This window comes from Drosophila novamexicana, unplaced genomic scaffold (assembly GCF_003285875.2).
Source record: "Drosophila novamexicana strain 15010-1031.04,08,12 unplaced genomic scaffold, DnovRS2.1 tig00000121-arrow-pilon, whole genome shotgun sequence".
Taxonomy (NCBI): Eukaryota; Metazoa; Arthropoda; class Insecta; order Diptera; family Drosophilidae; genus Drosophila; species Drosophila novamexicana.
In genome coordinates this window covers 1,863,125-1,881,066 of record NW_020824773.1, presented here as the reverse complement: position 1 = coordinate 1,881,066, position 17,942 = coordinate 1,863,125, and the positions used below count along the sequence as shown (strand labels likewise).

The window sequence follows — 17,942 nt, the reverse complement described above, 5'->3', positions numbered from 1 at the left end:
CCACGGCGACAGGTGGCGGCGGCAAAAACAAGAGCAACAACAGCGACAAGCACCCAGGTCCGCCAGTTTCCAATTCTGCGTTGCGCTGAAAACTCCTCAAAATTGTAAGCATTTAAATGCCTTACAAAAATAAAAATTCACATGCAAGAAGTGGGGAACACGAGTGGATTGTTGTATTTCATAACTGCCTTAGCCCGCAGTTGCTAAAAAATTGTATTTATTTGCAAAGTGATAAAAAATATGCCCCATGTGAAAGCGGAAGAAAAACACAAACAGCGACAGAAAAATATATTCAAATACATTTTGGTGCGTTTTGCTGAAACATGCCTGCAGAAATAAGCTGGTAATAAAAATAAAGATACCCATAGGTAAAGAGAGCCTTGCAAAAGTTGAGGATTTCGAAATAAATTGCACAGGATCAACGCTAAAGATTAATATAAAAATATTATCAAAAGTTATAAGTCAATATGTATTTTATACCCCGAATCCATTGGGTAAAAAGAGTACAAGAGTATTTGTGCAAATGTATGTATGTAGGCAGAAGAAAGCATCTCCGACCCCATTAAGTATATATATTCTTGCTCAGCATCAAAACCCGAGTCGATCTAGTCCTATCGGTCTGTCTGTCCGTCCGTCCATACATATGAGCTCAAGGATTTCAGAGCCAGTACGAGCTTGCTTCCGTTAATCGATAACTTGCACCGTTTCTAAGTAATTTATCAAAGTCGATATCGAAATCCTGTTTAAAGAGTCACCAAATTTGAATAGCTTCTTGAATAGTATTTATATGTAAAGTATCTTTCATTTTATCGAGGGACTATTTTTGTTGTTAAATTTGTTGTTATTGAAATATGCATAAGTTTTTGGCTACAGGAACTCCTGACTAGAGCCTCTTCCTTCTTTTGTATAATTTTTGGGCTTAACAGAGTTTTTTATTTAAAATACTTTCCGAACTTGTATTAACAAGCTTCCTGTTTTTAAAAAATAACTTCCTGCCTGCGCATTGTTTGAAAAATTAATTGTTCTATTATTAAATAGCTAAAGCTAATGTCCGAAAGCGAAACGAGGATTTCAAGCGACAAAAAATGAGGTAGTTTTGTTGTTTTGTGTTTAGTAAAATCTGCAGGTCTTGTGAAAGTGAAAAATCAGATTCATAAATCGAACCTTGCGACAATTGTCTCAGCCTTATGGCATAAGCAGACATAATCATTATACAAGTTTCCTCTATTCCCAAGCATGTTCCTAAATTTAATTCCCAAGTTTTCTTCTGGACTTCTTAAACTCAATAAAAAATATTGTTTACCGATTATGTATTCAATTTTTTAGAAACAAATGCATGAAATACGTGAGTAATATGCATAGGTCATCTGATATGACACATTTCAGAGACGGCGGCCGCGACGACCGCCCTTCTTGCGAGTGGAGTCGGATGGAATGGGTGTCACATCCTCGATGCGACCGATTTTCATAGATGAGCGTGCCAGGGCACGCAGTGCGGATTGAGCGCCGGGTCCGGGTGTCTTGGTTCTGTTGCCGCCCGTAGCGCGCAATTTAATGTGCAGAGCTGTAATGCCAAGTGCCTTACACCTTTCAGCCACATCCTGGGCGGCCAGCATGGCGGCGTAGGGCGAAGACTCATCACGATCGGCCTTGACCTTCATGCCGCCAGTGACACGTGCGATAGTTTCGCGACCGGATAGGTCGGTAACGTGGACAAACGTGTCATTAAAACTAGCATAGATGTGAGCAACGCCAAAAACATTCTCACCATCTCGCACCTGCGGTCCCAGCGACACCTGAACTTCCTCTTTCTGAACCTTTGCTTTCCTGGGCGCCATGCTACAGCAATTAAATGATACTTAAGAAGAATCGGATGTTAAAAATTTAATTTCTGCCTTACCGAATATTTTTTCTTCAATTAGAAATCAGCAATTGTGAAATGAGAAACTGTAGCACAGTTTGCTTAAGAAAACAAAATCCAACTGACAATCAACTCAACGCAAACTAGGTCGTTTGGCTTAAATGCGACAACAACGATACCTTTTTCAGCTTCTCGGTAAAAATACCCTACAACTTGATATATACCATTTATATTTATCTGTATATGTATTCGCTACGCTGATTTCTTGGCGATTTTCCTTTATCGCCGACTGAAATTTCTTTGGTTTATTGTATTTTTACTGCAACTGCGAGTCAATCAAAGCAAACAAGGAATCGATGAATCCTGAAACCCGAACTGCCAGTCAATTGAGTTGTGGGCGTTTCTCGACTTATCGGAAACTTTGCCGGCGCCTTTCAGATGCCACGTTGTGTACTCTAATATTACGTTTGGCTGCCACACGGCAGACGATTTCATTTAATAGTCGTACAGATTGTGCAGCATTTATGGATCAATTGCCAATCAGTTCAACCAGAAACATTGGCAAGTGCAATTTATTGGGCTTGCGCTTGGCCAGAGGTAAACAACTGCATAAATTTGCATATGCAAGCAATTTGGAACAACTATAACACAGCAAATTAAATGCGTGTTATAATAGAAATTGAGGAGCCTGAAACCCAAGAAAGCACTGCGCAAAGTTACAATTAACACTTAACAACAAAATTTTCTACTACAAAACGCTTGCACAAGAATTGCCTGTCACAACTGTAATTTAGGCTAATTTCAATAGACATCTGTTTTATTTTTAGTTAAAATTTAAAAAATTTATGTATATATTTATAAATAATTTATGTTTGCTCGAAATGAAAATCAATTTTAGTATATTTCCTTTCAATTATTCAAATAAAACTCAAATTAAAGTTTCAAACTTTTTATTTTAACAAAAAAAACACTATATGTATATATAAATACATTTAACCTTAAAGTTGTTCACCTTAAATATAAATTTGTTCGATTTTGTTAGTTAGTGAAAACATAAAAGCATCAAAATTTTGACAATTTAGCTATCGATGTCATCGTTTAAATAAGATTTGCTTGCAATTCAATTAAAAACCTGAGATCAAAGGCCTTATTTATCCTAACAAGCGAAGCAAGAGAAGCGTTGCCCGCACGTCGTATACGCAATGTTTTATTTAATTCGATTTTTAAGCTTATAAATATTGTTGCGAACACTTTTAATTTATTCATATTCGTAAACAACCACTAAGCTGTTTTATTTACTGTGTTAAATACTTCGTTCTTATGTATTTAATTTATTATACCTATGCAAAATAAGGCTTACAAATTATCCAAAACTTATGGAACGCACTGCTGCTCCCAATATCTTACTCTTTTTAGGCAAAAATAAATTTGTTAAAAAACAAATAAAATTTGGCCACTGGTATTGGAATATATAAGATATGTATAGATTTAAATTTACTTACAATATGTGTATTAAGCTGTTGTTTATTTTAATTAAATCAAAAACTTTAAGCTACTTGCATAGCGTAGTTAAAGCATCGAACCTTGCTCTGAAGAGACTGGTTTTTTCACTCAGGCTAAACAGGCAGGATAACACACATATTCAAATAATGTACGCAGCAAACGACAAAAATGTCAAAACACAGTCCCGACCAGCTGTTTAATAAATAAACTCGATTAAACCAAGAAAAAAAATTAAGATGTATGTATATAACGCCAGCCACACAAGGCATTAATACTTGTTAGCAAGGTCAAGGCTGAACATGCACATCAATAGTACTTTAATCTATTATTCAAAAGTCAACTTAAACCGTACTTTATTATAAGCATGAAAGTATTTCTACGTGCCACGATAGGATAAGACGTGCCGCTTAAGGAGCATGAAACCACGAGTACGAAGCGAATTAATGCGACTGTTTGTGCGTACTTGGAAGCCAGTTCGTGTAAGACGTGCATATTGGGAAAATGGATATACGAATTATAACATAATAAGCAAACAAATTCCACTGCAGTTGTGCCACACGCTGTGCCCCACACAGCGGCAACTTCATCTTTGTGCCATAAACGTTGCCCCAACACGAGCTCTATGTATATATATATATATATATATATATATAGTTTTATATCTCCGGCTGTTTGCGTAACTATTCTGTGGCAGTTTCGGGCTGAAACGGGTGGAAACTATCTAAGATTATGCGAAATGGCTGCACATTCTACATGTGGCGCAACCAAACGTTGCACAAACCTTTCGAATATTTCTGTTATGCATACGCAAGCAAGCAACAGCAGGAGCTCATGCAGCAGTTGTAGCTGAGGCATTCAAATAAAAATTGTTGCTTTTAAATGGCGTGTCAGAGGTCACAGATGAGCTCTGTGCCATGGCAGCAGGCTTTTGAGTGCCAAGCCAAAGGGCAATTCAGTTCAAGTGAAGTACAAAAAAAAAAGCTTAACAGGTGGTCAGCCATCACAAAAGGATAAATGGATATATATATACGGCTTATCAGTGCTTAGGATAAAACTCAATACATGACGTATATTATTTAGGAATTCCAACAAAATCGGTACACAGTTTCCCACTTAAAATTTGTCTATTAAGCTGCTGTTTAGTCGAAGCCCTTGGCAATTTGTTTATGTAAAAACTGTTACCCCAGGGGAATGTTTGTGCGTATGCAGCCATTAGATCTGTGCAACATGCTACAAGCTTGCTAAACTTGTTGCCATTGTAATCTGCATAAATCCCCGTTAAAGCTGTTGCAATACGCGGCAGTATTGCGGACTTGCAGGACGAAGTATCTGGCAACAACCATTGTCCTTGTCGTTAGCCCTCGTCACGGCCAGGCGAGAGCTTCAGCTCCGCCAAGCGGCTGTCACGGCAAATATATCAAACTGACAAATGCAAAAAAAAAAAAAAATGAAAGAAAATAAGAAAAGAAGTTGCTGCTTTTACAGCCAAACTATTGAGGGAGATTTTCCTCAACTACTCAGTTACCTGAGCCGCAGACCTGTGCGTCTTGACTATGACTGAGTGCTTGTGTGAGTGCATGTGAATTGACAGCTGTAATACTCGAGTACTCGAATACTCGAACAAGTTGCTGGATTCACAATGCTTTTGTATTTATATTTGCTAGCATTGAATATTTGATCTTTAATGTGCATGGATTTTAGCAAATTGACAATAAATATTTATGTACAAATACAGTGAGGAAATAAGTAAAAAGTAAGTAAAAAAGGAAGATCGCATATACTAAATGAGGTAAAAGCAAGCAAAGTCAAGGACTTACAACGCGCTCAGTTTTATGCAAAACTAACCTTTAAATATAAAAAACTTTTAGCTATATATTTAATTTATTTAATTTATAATCATATTAAAAGTTTTAAACATAAAAACTAAGAAAAATCTGAAATATATTCAAGCAAAATCAGATAACTTAAGACTTAAATCAAAACTAAACCTAAAATTATTAATGCTTTAATGGGAATAAAATTGGTGCCGTTGAACCTACATTTACATAATATTCAATTTATTAAATTTGGAGAAAAACAAAACAGCATTTATTGACAAATAGTTTATGCACTATCAAACTGGACACAATTCCTCTTTGTCGTTATATATTTTGTAAACAAAATTGTAATAGCCTTTGTACGTTTAAATTCTATAAAAGGCTAAAGGCATAGTTTAAATTGAAGCCTAAAGCACATGAAAAATACTCCACCAATAAAAACAACTGGACAAAGGGGAAACTTATTGTTGACAGCTTTAAAGTTTTTATACCCTGAACCCATTCAAAATGGGTATAAGGGTATATTGTATTTGTGCGAAATCCAAATGTATGTAACAGGCAGAAGGAAGCATCTCCGACCCCATAAAGTATATATATTCTTGATCAGCATCAATAGCCGAGTCGATCTAGCAATGTCCGTCCGTCCGTATGTATGAACGCAAGGATCTCAGAACCTATAAGAGCTAGAGATTTGAAATTTTAGATGTAGATGCTGCTAGCTCCCGCGCAGATCGAGCTTGTTTCCGATAATCGATAACTTACTTCTTTTCCAAGCAATCGATAAAAATCGATACCGATATCCTGTTTTTTGGGCAATTTTGGTAAATAATAAGCGCTAGAGTCACCAAACTTGACATATAGCTTCTAAAATAAAAAATATATAAATATATACATTTGATGTTGGAAGAAGAGGGTTCAGGGTATCCCCTAGTCGGGAGCTCCCGACTAGAACCTCTTACTTGTTCGAAGCTTGATTTTTATTTTCCAGCTGAGAACATTTTCTTGCCTTGGGCATATTGGGAAAATTTCATTGAAAGTTCCATTTAAAATTAGTATTAATAAATAAATATTAAATAGCTGAAAATTATATTAACAGTTGTGTATGCTGTGTGCGTAATCTTAATACTTGTAATGCCATTTTGATTAACTTATGAGATTTGTAGCACCTGGCAAAATGATTTCTTAATTCTCTTAAAAAGTGATTTGCCTGCAAATTGAAGCAGCTGTATGTGAAATTGTGCATTTACCACCTAGATTCACAAGGGTGCACAGTTTAGTACGGAATGAACTTGAAAGTGCAAAGTTGAAACAAGGAAACAGGAAGTGTATATGCACCCCCACACACCAACACACATACAATAGACACACGTATACTACTCGCATGCAGCAGCTGCTTGGCCTCTAGAAAGCGGCAACAAAATGTTTACCATGACTTGAAAGACTTTGCCGGAGGGCCAAAAAGCAGAGTGCAAAGTGTGTATAAATAAATCAAAGTTTATTTAGTGACAGATACTTTGTAAGCATGGGCAGTGTGTGAGTGTGTGTGCGTGTGCCTGGATGTGTGTGCTGTCAATGGCATAGCTAGCGACTTTGATTTGCAGTGCAGTGCAAATTTCCGCAAGCCAAATGAGAAAAATGAGCTTTGTACTCAGACTGCATGGGGGCAAAAGAAAGCATAGAGCGGGCGGCAGGAAATATTATGAATGCGCAATCATACGGCTGACAGGGGCACAGGATAAGAGCAACAACAACTGCAACAACAACAACAACAACAGCAACAACAACAGCTGCTCAGGTGACAACACACACAGAAAGACACACATTGAACTACAGACGAGGCCGTCACACAATGCAAGTTGCCAGCGGATATGAAAAACTATTTTACAGCTGCTTTTGTGGCCACCACTATTTGTCTCTCCCTGTCTATGTGTGTGTGTATATGTGTGCGTTAGAGTGTGTGTGTATGTGGCTGTGAGTGTGTGTTCGGCTTTTCACATAAACACATGAGTACCTCGTCGTGTATATGTATTGCCCAGTGGAGCCTTTTAATGCTCCCTGTCTGCCTTTTAAGGCGCCATTCAGCAAAGTTTTCTCAATTTTATTGCTGTGCTGCTGCCTTTTGTTTTTAATTTATGATTCCTGCCTTTTCTCTACTTGATATAAAATATTTTTTACCACATGCCCCCCCTTGCTGAACTGATTGCCATGGGCCAATAAATGCCTTAGCTGGGCTTTAATTAAAGTTTGCATGCGCAAAAGTAAAAGAAACTTTTTGATTTTTAACTATTCATATTTTTATATTCGCTTGTTGCAAACACAGTTTTTACTTATATACAAAATAAAGAGGAGTCGTAATGTATCCTTAAGAGGATTTAAACAAAAAATACAAATAAACCTTTCTTTAAATTTCAATTTTATAACTTAACTGGTTGAGTCGTCATAGGCAGTCCAGCTTTTTAAAATAGTCTTAAACCGATTTTAGACTTAGCTTTCTATAGCAAGCAGAATGCATTAACTTGAACAACAAAGTCACAAAACTCTCTCCTTCTAAATTGTTGAATCAGATTTTTGAAACGCAGTTGTTCCACTGCAACAGATGCAGCTAAGGACAACCTGCTCCTGAAAATGGAAAGTTCTGCAATACCAAGAACATGCTGAACACATGGCTCCAATGCCGACTGTCTAAATGGGGTAACTGTTATGCATTTATGTTGTTAACACGTGTTCAAATCGTAGGAGCATAAAGTTAAAGTAGTTCTGAATATCCTTTATGGCTTTGCATGTCCCAGCTCCATTGCTATGCAATGTTTTGATAAATTGCTTCCAGCTCAGCTCAGTGGGTAGCCCAGTGCACAAGAGCAAGTAAATGTGTATATGCGTGTATTTGTGGCTTGCACTGGTTTTTGCATAGAATAACGTACCGTAACGTGCCGTCTGTGTACACCTTACTTTGAGCCTTCAATTTAGCCAGCACGAGGCTCTGCGGTCTTTAAGCAGCGAAACTTGATTTCAATTATTTCGAAAATTCTTTGGGACTCCTTTATTAAAGTATTTTATTGTATTTTCAGTACAAGCTTAAATGGTCTGGTGCCATAAGTCAAGGAGTCAAACCAGCCGCCATACATAATACATTTTTATATAATAAGTATATATGATCTAGAAAATGCTACAACAATAAAATTGTAATCAATTTTTTAGAATCCAATAGCAGCAGAGACCTTTAAAATTGTTTACTAAATATAACCAAGAAAGAAATAAGAAATTAATCTTATGTTGCGTCGGATTCAGGTATGCGTTTAGGGGTTACAATATATTCATCAACATTATAAGTTCATCCATTTCTACCTTCATATGTTTATAATATACATAATTATATCATAATCTAAACTTGCGCATTGAAATTTGTAAAGCCTTGTTTCACAAACTTGTGAATAGCTTTTAAAAATTATTTTTCTAAAAACGTTTTAATCTTCGCTTGAATTCTGAGCACAAATAAAGCAATGTGGTAATTTCCTAATAAATGTTCAATTAAAAAAAGATGTTGTCCAATTTTTTTCCACAAAACATAATTCCCATTATTTTCTATGAACAAGCTCAAATTAAAAAAAAAGTACACTGCGATAAAAATTCTCGTCTATTGATTTAAATAGCAACAAAGTTGTCAAAGTAAATGTTAAAAACAACAAAGCAAATGGCCAAAGGCTGTTTTCCGCTTTTTCGAAAAGTTGAAAAATACGTTATTAAGTACATAACCGATATCCTTACGCGCAAATGTGCTTCTATTAAAATAAATATAATCTGCTTTAGGGGCTGAGCATCTAGCTGAGAGCCAAGTTTATGCTCCAACAAGAGCATTAACCTAATTGGCTTCCGTTCCGCCTAGAGGCATCTTTGGGTTTGGCTAATAAAATTGTTTCGGGATTACACGCATACTTAAGATTTTATATCTCATCCAATCTCTTTAACATGGCCATATTTAACCTTTTGGCTTCTTTTTACTCTCGTTTCAGTGCCCCAGCACAAAAGGTAAGCAGCCTACCTGCATTTGGTAACGAAAAACTTTCAAGCCTTTGAAATGGTATTTAATGTGTGGCAGCTGCCACTTTCCACTGGCCCACAACCGCCGGCTGCCGTTGACATTGCCTTGATATATAGAAAATAAGATTTAATATTTTTGGTGGCTTGAAAGCAGCGCCGTTAACACCTTGACTTGCTGTTAATTAAGCCGCCCATTAACTGATATTATCCTGGGTCGGCTGCCGCATTTAGTCCTTTTGGGGCTTGATTTGTCAATTTGGTTAATTAGCAGCATCTAGAGCTGCTGTCAGGACATTAACGCCATTAATTAACTGATGTCTTTATGGCCCAGCAATTTGTGCATCAATATGGTGAGAAAGCAAGGAAAGGAGTAGTTAAGGGCTAATAAAATACGCATAGGTAAAGGGGTTCTAAGGATTTGAGTGCTGTAATTAAATAGTTCATCAAGTAATTGAAATTAACAAGATGGCTACAGAAGACTTATGTTCAATGGGACTGTGACAAAACCTCTTCAGATATTGTAAAAGAAAAAAAAAAGACAAACTATATTTTTTAACCCACCACCTGCAACACAGCTTAAATTTATCGTCAAGAAAATGCACACCTGAACTGCCAACGTTTGCGATTTGCATGATACTTGAAGAATCTGCCAAAGCTGAAAATCCAAAAACATAAAGTAACCTTACTGCACTTATAAATGGAAATAACAAATATGAACAGGAGATTCGTTTGCGCTGACATGTTTCGGACATGGCCAGGAGCGCGTCAAAGCGTAGAGCATAAAATCACATTTATTTAGTCAAAGCATTTATGCTCCATTATGCTCTTAACTTTCGGCTGTTGGCTTTTGTTTCCATTTTGTTAGCCGCCATAAAAAACACTCGCAAAAATATGAAAATATAATAGCATACAACTTGGTGAAAGTGTGTGTGTGCGGGACAGCAAGGTCAGACACATTTTTGGCTGCGCCACCATATGATTTTATGGCATATACATAAGTTCAGACGACATCAAATCATGCCAAATAAAATGAATGCGCACAGACGAGAAAAGAAAAATTGAAGCCCAGAAAGCTTTAAGTGCGTCAAGCAATATATATATGTGGCATATTGGATATGTGCCGAAGAGAACACTTTGTGGGCGCCCAAAAGCAGCATCGAGTGAAATGTATCGTGCCTTATAATACGCCAAAGACACAGTAATGGCCTGGCAATAAAATATTGAAAGCGGGCATCAGGAGCAAATTTTGGTTTGAATAGGAACCTGTCGTGCAATGATTGCAGCTAATACGAATCACATAAAAAGGCGCAATAAAAAACCTCTTTATATTAATGTGTGTTAATATTTATTTTAAGTTTTAGCTTAAGTCCGATGACTCTTAATCAGCGCCGACAATTTTATTAGGAAATCTATAAAGCATTGAATTTGCTAGACAATTGAATCTATAAGAATTACATAGAAGGGTTCAAAAACGCCTTGCATAATACAAATTTATTTTTTACATTTTTACAGCTTGTCAAAGCTATTCAAGTCGAATCGACTTGCCATGAAGTCATGCCACATATTTCAAATTCAAATTCTGTACATTTCACATTGGAATTTGTAGGTTAAATAAATGAAATTGTGCGTGTGCAAGACGTCGCAAATATATTTGATTAAATTGTCAACAGTTGAACTCCGGATGATTGCATTTGCGAATCAGTCGCTCAGCTGTTGGCATCTTCATTGTTGACACATTTTCAAGTTGAACGTTGCAACATGAGCATGTGGCATGCAAATATACAAAACAGTCGGGCTGTAACAACAAAAACAACACGAGCCTGACATGCATTAGTAAAAATACAATACTTAAGCAGTGCCACATGACACACTCGTAGAAGGCGAATTCAAGTGTCGTGGGTGGTGCAGCCAATGCAACTGTGTGTGTGTGTGCTTGTGTGTGTGGCACTTGAGAACAAAAGCGCTTAAGTGGTTCGCCGTCTACAGCTGTTAACACCCCCATTCCGTTGCCGTGCGATTATTGTCCTTGTCAGTGTCATCATTGATTGTTGAGTGATAAGGCGCTGATAGCGTGTGCTTACTGTGCTCGAATGTCGCACTCAAGCGTTGTCCTTGATCTTATTCACACTCGCTAATGCAGCCGCACAATTCCAAGCTCGTATGTATTCAAATACCACAAGTGCTTGTCCTCCAGATCATTATCATTCAGCTCCTGCCATAGGCACGCGCGGTGACACTATGCCAGAAAAAAATAAATGCCATTAATCATTTAATTGTCACCGCAAAATCGTAACCGAATTAACATTCAATTAATGTTAATCGATTGAGTTTTTATTGCCCGAGCGGCCACCAGATGCTTTTCATATTATTTTATGCAATTAATTATGCGTGCAAAGACAACAAATCACAATAAAAAATAAATAAAAACAATGTGCTGAAACATGATTTTATACATATGCTCGAATAATATTTTTGAATAAAATAAAACTATTATTATAATTTAAAATTTTACAATTTTCCAATATTTTAAGCTAAGTCAACTTTGCTGACGACGAAAACGCAATTTTGTATCCAATTCTTTTCCGTTTAATAGACCCTAAAAACCTTTCAGATTGACTTAGGGTATTAAAAATAACTGGCATTTTAAATTTGCATACCAGTAAAAAGTTTTAGAATTGCAGGGAAACGTTTTGATTGCAGAATGCAAATTTTAATTAAATCTGTAATTATGCGCAAACACGTTTATATCATTTGGTAAGCCGCAAACGTTAATTTAGCAACATTTTCAAGTAATTATTAAAAGCGCGCCAAAAAAATATTCCACTATAAATGAACCGAATGTATGGCATTAAAGCTTATGGCATAATTGGCCAAGAGTTGCTAAAGCATATTAAATAAAATGATTATAACATTTGAAAGTTTACACAGGCTGGCTGGTAAAGAATGCAACAGCAAGTTATTATTGTACTTTCTGGTCATCGTTTTAAAGTTCATAAATTTATTTCCATCAATTGATTGAGCATTTTTCAATCAAGTATGCCACGCGAACAACCGCCTTGGCTATTATTAACCTCCGGCACTGGAATCGCCTGCTAGCTATCCAGATTACATGCAGTTGTGGTTGCCAATTTAGGTTCACTCGCTTTGATTAAATGTTTTCCTTTTGATACCCTGTAAAGAACAGCAGCATGAAATTGTTGTTTCTATTTTGGATACATAGATAGGAGAAAGCAATATCATTAGAAATAATACATATTTATGACTCATTCCCTGACCAAAAATCGTTTCGTCTGCATGAAGTTATTGATCTCTAATATTGAAAAAAACGAACATACTAAATTAAGTGAAATACTGGGGTAATGTTTTTATTACGAAATATATAATAGACTTTTTCAGAGCTCCACAAAAAAGAGGTTTTCGATCTGGTTACAGGGTATCTCATAGCAAGCACTCCAATTTGAAGTATTTATGTTTCGTCTGTTTTTTTTATTATTTTACTCACTCTGCTTTGGTTTATTATCGGTGTACAATCTATTCATACCCATGGCAATGTCCTCAGGTTCGGCGGTTGGGCGGGTTTTTCGCTTTCATTTTCTTTATTGGTCCATTTTATCGGACACCAAAGTTTTGCCACATGATTGCGTTCAATTTACAGTTTGGCAGCAATCATTTATGTATCCTTTATTTGATTGCCATATTGTGTGTGCCACACAGAACTCGCCACAAAAACAAATTAACAGTGCATCCAAGTAATAATAATGTAATATCTACCTCAAAATAATATTAAGGCATTTATTTATAAATAATTTTTGTCCCAATTTAAAAGTTTGTTTTTTATTGTTTATCAAAGTGAATTATATTTTAATGAAACACAAATATTTATTTTATAATAAAAATCTAAAAGAAAATTCAAATTTTATAACAAATACTAATAATACAAATTTATTTATTTATTTGTTTAATTTGATATGAAATTTATGAAGTATTTGTATTCAATTTGAACAATAAGCACGAAACTATTTAAAAACTGGTGGAAGATTTGCTGACAGCTATTGAATATCAATTGATCATAACTTAAAAACATCCCTTAATTAAAGCAGCAGTAAATGAATACCCTTATTACAGGACAACATCATGAATTAAAAATATATTGAAAAAGTCGGAATTGATCCGAGCAGCCTATGGAAAATTTATATTTGTATGTCTCATTAGGTTACCCTTTCATATTCTAGTCAGCTCGAGTACCACAACAAGTTATCCGGAAAAAATTCTAGTATATGTACATTTTCGTTTTGGATAGAGTAAGAAAATACGTGCGAAACATGTTTATTAAGGATGTCACCAATGAATTGCGGGCGAAGAAGCAGCCGTTGGCCGCTGGCCAAAAGGTTGCGCCATATGTGGCTGCCGTAAAGCGTGGACCCTATACACTAACAAATCCCGTATATAGTAATCCGGACGTTGAGGACAATAGCTCCAAGATGCACAGTCATACATTTAACATCAATGTGACGGCTTTGAAGAACAACCACAAATACCATCAGCGGGCAATTCCGGCGCCCGTAGCCAAGTCGCATTTACCCAGAATCAAGTCTCGTTCCCATTTGGGAATGAATGAGCAGAGAGATCTGTATCGTCAGCATCGGGATCGCCTGGCCAATATCAAGGGCAAGGTGAACACTTGCTTGCCGCCGCCAAAGATGAAGATTAGCGAGGGCAATGGCATGGAGCTATCCTACATGGAGATGCTCACTGCTCTATATCGCAAAAGCAACAATACGCTGCGCACATTCACCAAGTCGCCAGATCGCCTGGCCGCCGGCCGCTGGCGTAACACCAGCTTGGCCCGGGAAAAGGAACGTAACCAGCAGGAGAAAAACAAAGTCTTTCATCAGGGCGGCAAACTGTTTGATCCGCACTTGGGCAAAACGCGACGCAGCAAACCCAAGGTGTCCAAGGTATTTAGCTATGAGGTGCCGATGCATGTGCTCCATCGGTACGAGGATTTGATGAACATCTGTGACGTGGGCGTACTCTGCAAGCTACTGCGTCCTCAGATTTATATGGATTTGGAGGTGATTGGCACCCGCATTATGGGCCGCCTAACCATTCAGCTCTTCACGGAGGCCTGTCCCCAGGTGGTGCTAGAATTCATGCGCGTCTGCACCCACCAAAACACTCGCAGCATTAGCTTTACTCGCACCTTTGCGCCCATTTGGCTCGAGGGCTTCATTGCCCTGGATCCCGAGCGTAGCATTGACATGAGCAACATCGAGCATGACTTTGAGGTGCTCAACCATGGCGTCGATGCGGGCATTCTCTCTTTTCCCAGTCGTTATGTGCGCGGCAATGCGCGCACCGCCCTCAACTTTACCCTCAGCTTCAAGCCGCTGTCCATTTTGAATGGTAAGCGCATTGCCTTTGGCAAGGTCCGCAAGGGTCTGCAGCTGCTCGAACGCATTCAGGATGCCACCGCGCACTTGGCCAAAAAGCATGAGCTGGTTGTCCTCAAAGACTGTGGCGTGCTTTGAACATGAGCCCAATTGAATATGCGTATGTGCAAATTTCCGATAGGGGCAGCCTTCAGCTACTCAGGCCCGTCCCTATGCATGTGTTATTGAAATGACTTTTTTGCTACCTAGATGTAATCTTTTTAGAAATTCAAGATAAGCTCAATATAAAATTGAATGTTAATTTTATGAATGTTTTTATGCAAACAGGTCAAAGCAAGAGGCTTCTCCGAACCCATATGTCATCAGTATCCGAGCTAGAAATATCCGCCCATCCGTCAGTCTGCAAGTATGCATTAATCCACAAGCTCAACTATCGATAACCCTTGCCATTTCGCCGCATTTGATATACCTCTATAACTGTCAGCAAAATGTTTTCGGAAAGCCGCCCCTCCCTCAACATGAGCCAACGTTGGCTTATGCACACATTTAGGAGATACAATTAAGCCCTTAAGGTTCTCTTAAAGGTCGGACTTTAAGCACCAAAGTTAATGAAATACCAATAGCAGGCGTAATATATTTGCATTAAAAAGCTTATTACCACTCAATTTTCTTCGCTTAAGTTGCAAAAAGTATTTAAGATACTTCGAGCGTACAATAACCTTATATTTGGATTATAAATATATATATATTCAGCGACCAAAAATTCAACGTGCAAAGCAATTGTATTTGGAATAACATGTTAGCCTCGAAAATGTATTCACATATAACTTTAGTCTAAAATTGAATTGAAAAATTCATTAATATTTCATTCGTTGACATTTGTATAGCTCCAATTCGTTTTAATCCTATAAAATTCCGATTTCAAGTTGTGAGCAGCTGTTTTTGTTGTTCTTTCATTTCGATAATAATGGTCGGTGATGGTTTAAACAGTCCCCGCCATCAAGGCGGGAAAAAAGAAAATCCAGAGTTAGGGACACTATTTCCTGACAAGTACATGATGCGTAACACACGCGTTCTGAGTCTCGAGAAGGCACAGCTGAAGAATCTGCCGGAAAATGTCATTGACACAGCTTGCGAAGAGCAGGTCAATGTTGTTAGACTTGAGGACAATCTATTGACTGATGTGCCGACTGAGCTCTACAAAATGAACGAGCTACTCACCGAGCTGGTTCTGGCCAAAAACCAGCTCTCCTATATACCCACGTTCATATCGCAGTTTTCGCGGCTTAACGTTATGAACTTGTCGTGCAATTTGCTGCGTGGTTTGCCCATGGAATTTGCTGGTCTTCAAATGCTGCGCGAATTGAACATATCGCACAATCGCCTGGATCACTTGCCTAGCTGCATCTACGAGTTGGAAAACCTCGAAACGCTCATCGCCAACGATAATCAAATTAAGGAGCTGGATGCCACCGAAGATGGACTCGGCGCTTTGAGCCAGCTCAATGTGCTGGATCTAAGCAACAACGATATTCAGCTTGTGCCACCCGTGTTGGGTAAAATGACAAATATAACGGAATTGAAATTGTCTGGGAATCCGTTCCGTCAGCCACGTCATCAAATTTTAGCTATGGGCACCGCGGCCACCATGGATTATCTACGAGGACGCATTCCCCTCTAGAAAAATTGCGATATTTGCCTCATTTTAATAAAATCGTATCGTACTTATATATTTGCAGAAACATATCTTTGGCTAGTTTTACGCAACAAGAAAATGTATTTATTTGGGTTTCTTTAAACGATTTTATTTGACTTTTATTTCTGCCTGCCATTTCCAAGTAATGCTTTTAAGAGTTCTCAGAAATGCGATACGTATCTAATGTATGATAGAATTTCATTTATTTCTGTCCTCGCATTTAGTTAATTGGTGGAGAGCAAATATCGATACGTTTGAAAAAATGTAAGGATCGAAGCAGGCAAAGCATATACTAATATTAATAAATATTTATTGTGCACAATCTGTGAATATTCGTAACACAATTGAGAAGTTTTCTTACAAAATCTACGAAACAAAGCCGTTAAACAGAATTGAAGGGCAATAAAAAAATAATTTTAAATGACGGACTCGAGACGTGTAAGCCAAAAGTCACGTTCCAGTACTCCATCTGGGTAAGTTGTACATTGTAGCCGTCAATTCGATATTAAGTTAAATATCCATATGTAATGCTTTATAGCCAGCATCAAGCCTACGATGGCGATGCATTCGTGCAACATTTTGAGAAACGAGGTGCACGCGAAATTATTATAATGGATCCGGTGGGCAAGCCAATCCGTTCCACAGTTAGCCAGAGGCGCACATATAATTATGCCTCCCTTCTGAAGCCGTTGGCCACAATGGCACGCAATGTGGTAAGGGATTTGGATCCGGCTAACGATGTGACCTTTATGCGTTTACGCTCCGAAACACATGAGGTGCACGTGTCCCTCAACACGGAGTTCATACTGGTCGTCATACAGAAACTGAAACGAAAAGCTAAATAGTTATTATATTCACAACTAAAAAAGTACATGTGTGGGTGTGTGTGTCATATATCATAGCAAATCTTTAATATAAGGCCCATTGGATTACATAATAAAACTTGGCAAAATTTGAAAGCAATTGAAAATTCATGAACATTACAAATTTCAAATTTTGCTATTGCGTAGATTTTACAGTGTTTGTTAAATCGATTTTGTTAATTTGTGTACAAATTAGCGCTAGCAAACAAAAACTGTTATCGAGTCCGAAACCAAATGTTCAATAAAAACATATTAAGTATACGACGCGTTGGCTGGATTGAAGCATGATAAACGGTTTACAAATCCAGCAAAACATTGCTGGCAATACATCAAAGCGTCAATTATGCACAGGCAATAAAGACAACCCCACTGTGTGTCTGCTGAACCGGGCATGGCATCAGTCGAAACTCAATTACTTCGACACATTCATTAATCGCTGCAGTTGGCGTTTTGGACTTTGTGTAGAGCGCGTCCCGGTGATGTGCAGTTTCATTAAATATCAATCTCTGTTCTGGGCCTTTGCAACAGATACGAGATATCGAATATCAAACAATCTTTGACTCTACATTTTCATGACTTGCAAACATTCACGGATATTAGCAATTAAATTTGCACGTTTTACTTCTAAGTTGGCTGCGATACCCTGTCGGAATCAAATGTGTATATCGCTTCAAGCCTTGCTATATATGCTTCTGTATAGATCTATCAGAGTCTTAAGAAGCCAAAGAAATTACTCGTACTGTATCCAAAATCTACCAAAAAGGTATTAGC

At 37.6% G+C, this 17,942-nt stretch overlaps 4 protein-coding genes across 4 annotated transcripts; 3 read left to right on the top strand and 1 right to left on the bottom strand.

The window, feature by feature from the left end:
* Positions 1-1,297: 1,297 nt before the first annotated feature.
* LOC115757855 (40S ribosomal protein S14a-like) lies at positions 1,298-1,998 on the bottom strand. The gene is made up of 2 exons (XM_030698291.1): positions 1,901-1,998; positions 1,298-1,839 (listed from the first exon to the last, which is right to left on the bottom strand). The coding sequence occupies exon 2, from the start codon at positions 1,836-1,838 to the stop codon at positions 1,383-1,385; it is 456 nt and encodes a 151-aa protein (XP_030554151.1). The 5' UTR covers position 1,839; positions 1,901-1,998; the 3' UTR covers positions 1,298-1,382.
* An 11,443-nt stretch (positions 1,999-13,441) lies between these two features.
* LOC115757882 lies at positions 13,442-14,913 on the top strand. Its single transcript, XM_030698322.1, has one exon. The coding sequence runs from the start codon at positions 13,497-13,499 to the stop codon at positions 14,748-14,750; it is 1,254 nt and encodes a 417-aa protein (XP_030554182.1). The 5' UTR covers positions 13,442-13,496; the 3' UTR covers positions 14,751-14,913.
* Positions 14,914-15,462: 549 nt separating this feature from the next.
* On the top strand, positions 15,463-16,390 carry LOC115758059 (leucine-rich repeat-containing protein 40; the record flags this gene model as incomplete). The annotated part of the gene is made up of 1 exon (XM_030698573.1): positions 15,463-16,390. A coding segment is annotated over one exon (831 nt), but the record flags the coding sequence as incomplete, so codon positions are not given.
* A 219-nt stretch (positions 16,391-16,609) lies between these two features.
* On the top strand, positions 16,610-17,397 carry LOC115757883 (dynein light chain roadblock-type 1). The gene is made up of 2 exons (XM_030698323.1): positions 16,610-16,781; positions 16,847-17,397. The coding sequence occupies exons 1-2, from the start codon at positions 16,729-16,731 to the stop codon at positions 17,151-17,153; spliced, it is 360 nt and encodes a 119-aa protein (XP_030554183.1). The 5' UTR covers positions 16,610-16,728; the 3' UTR covers positions 17,154-17,397.
* Positions 17,398-17,942: the final 545 nt, after the last annotated feature.

Coding starts and splice junctions, on each gene's coding strand:
- LOC115757855 (XM_030698291.1), bottom strand. CDS start 1,838: ATGGCGCCCAGGAAAGCAAAGGTTCAGAAAGAGGAAGTTCAGGTGTCG.
- LOC115757882 (XM_030698322.1), top strand. CDS start 13,497: ATGTACATTTTCGTTTTGGATAGAGTAAGAAAATACGTGCGAAACATG.
- LOC115757883 (XM_030698323.1), top strand. CDS start 16,729: ATGACGGACTCGAGACGTGTAAGCCAAAAGTCACGTTCCAGTACTCCA. Junction 16,782..16,846: donor CGTTCCAGTACTCCATCTGG/GTAAGTTGTACA, acceptor AATGCTTTATAG/CCAGCATCAAGCCTACGATG.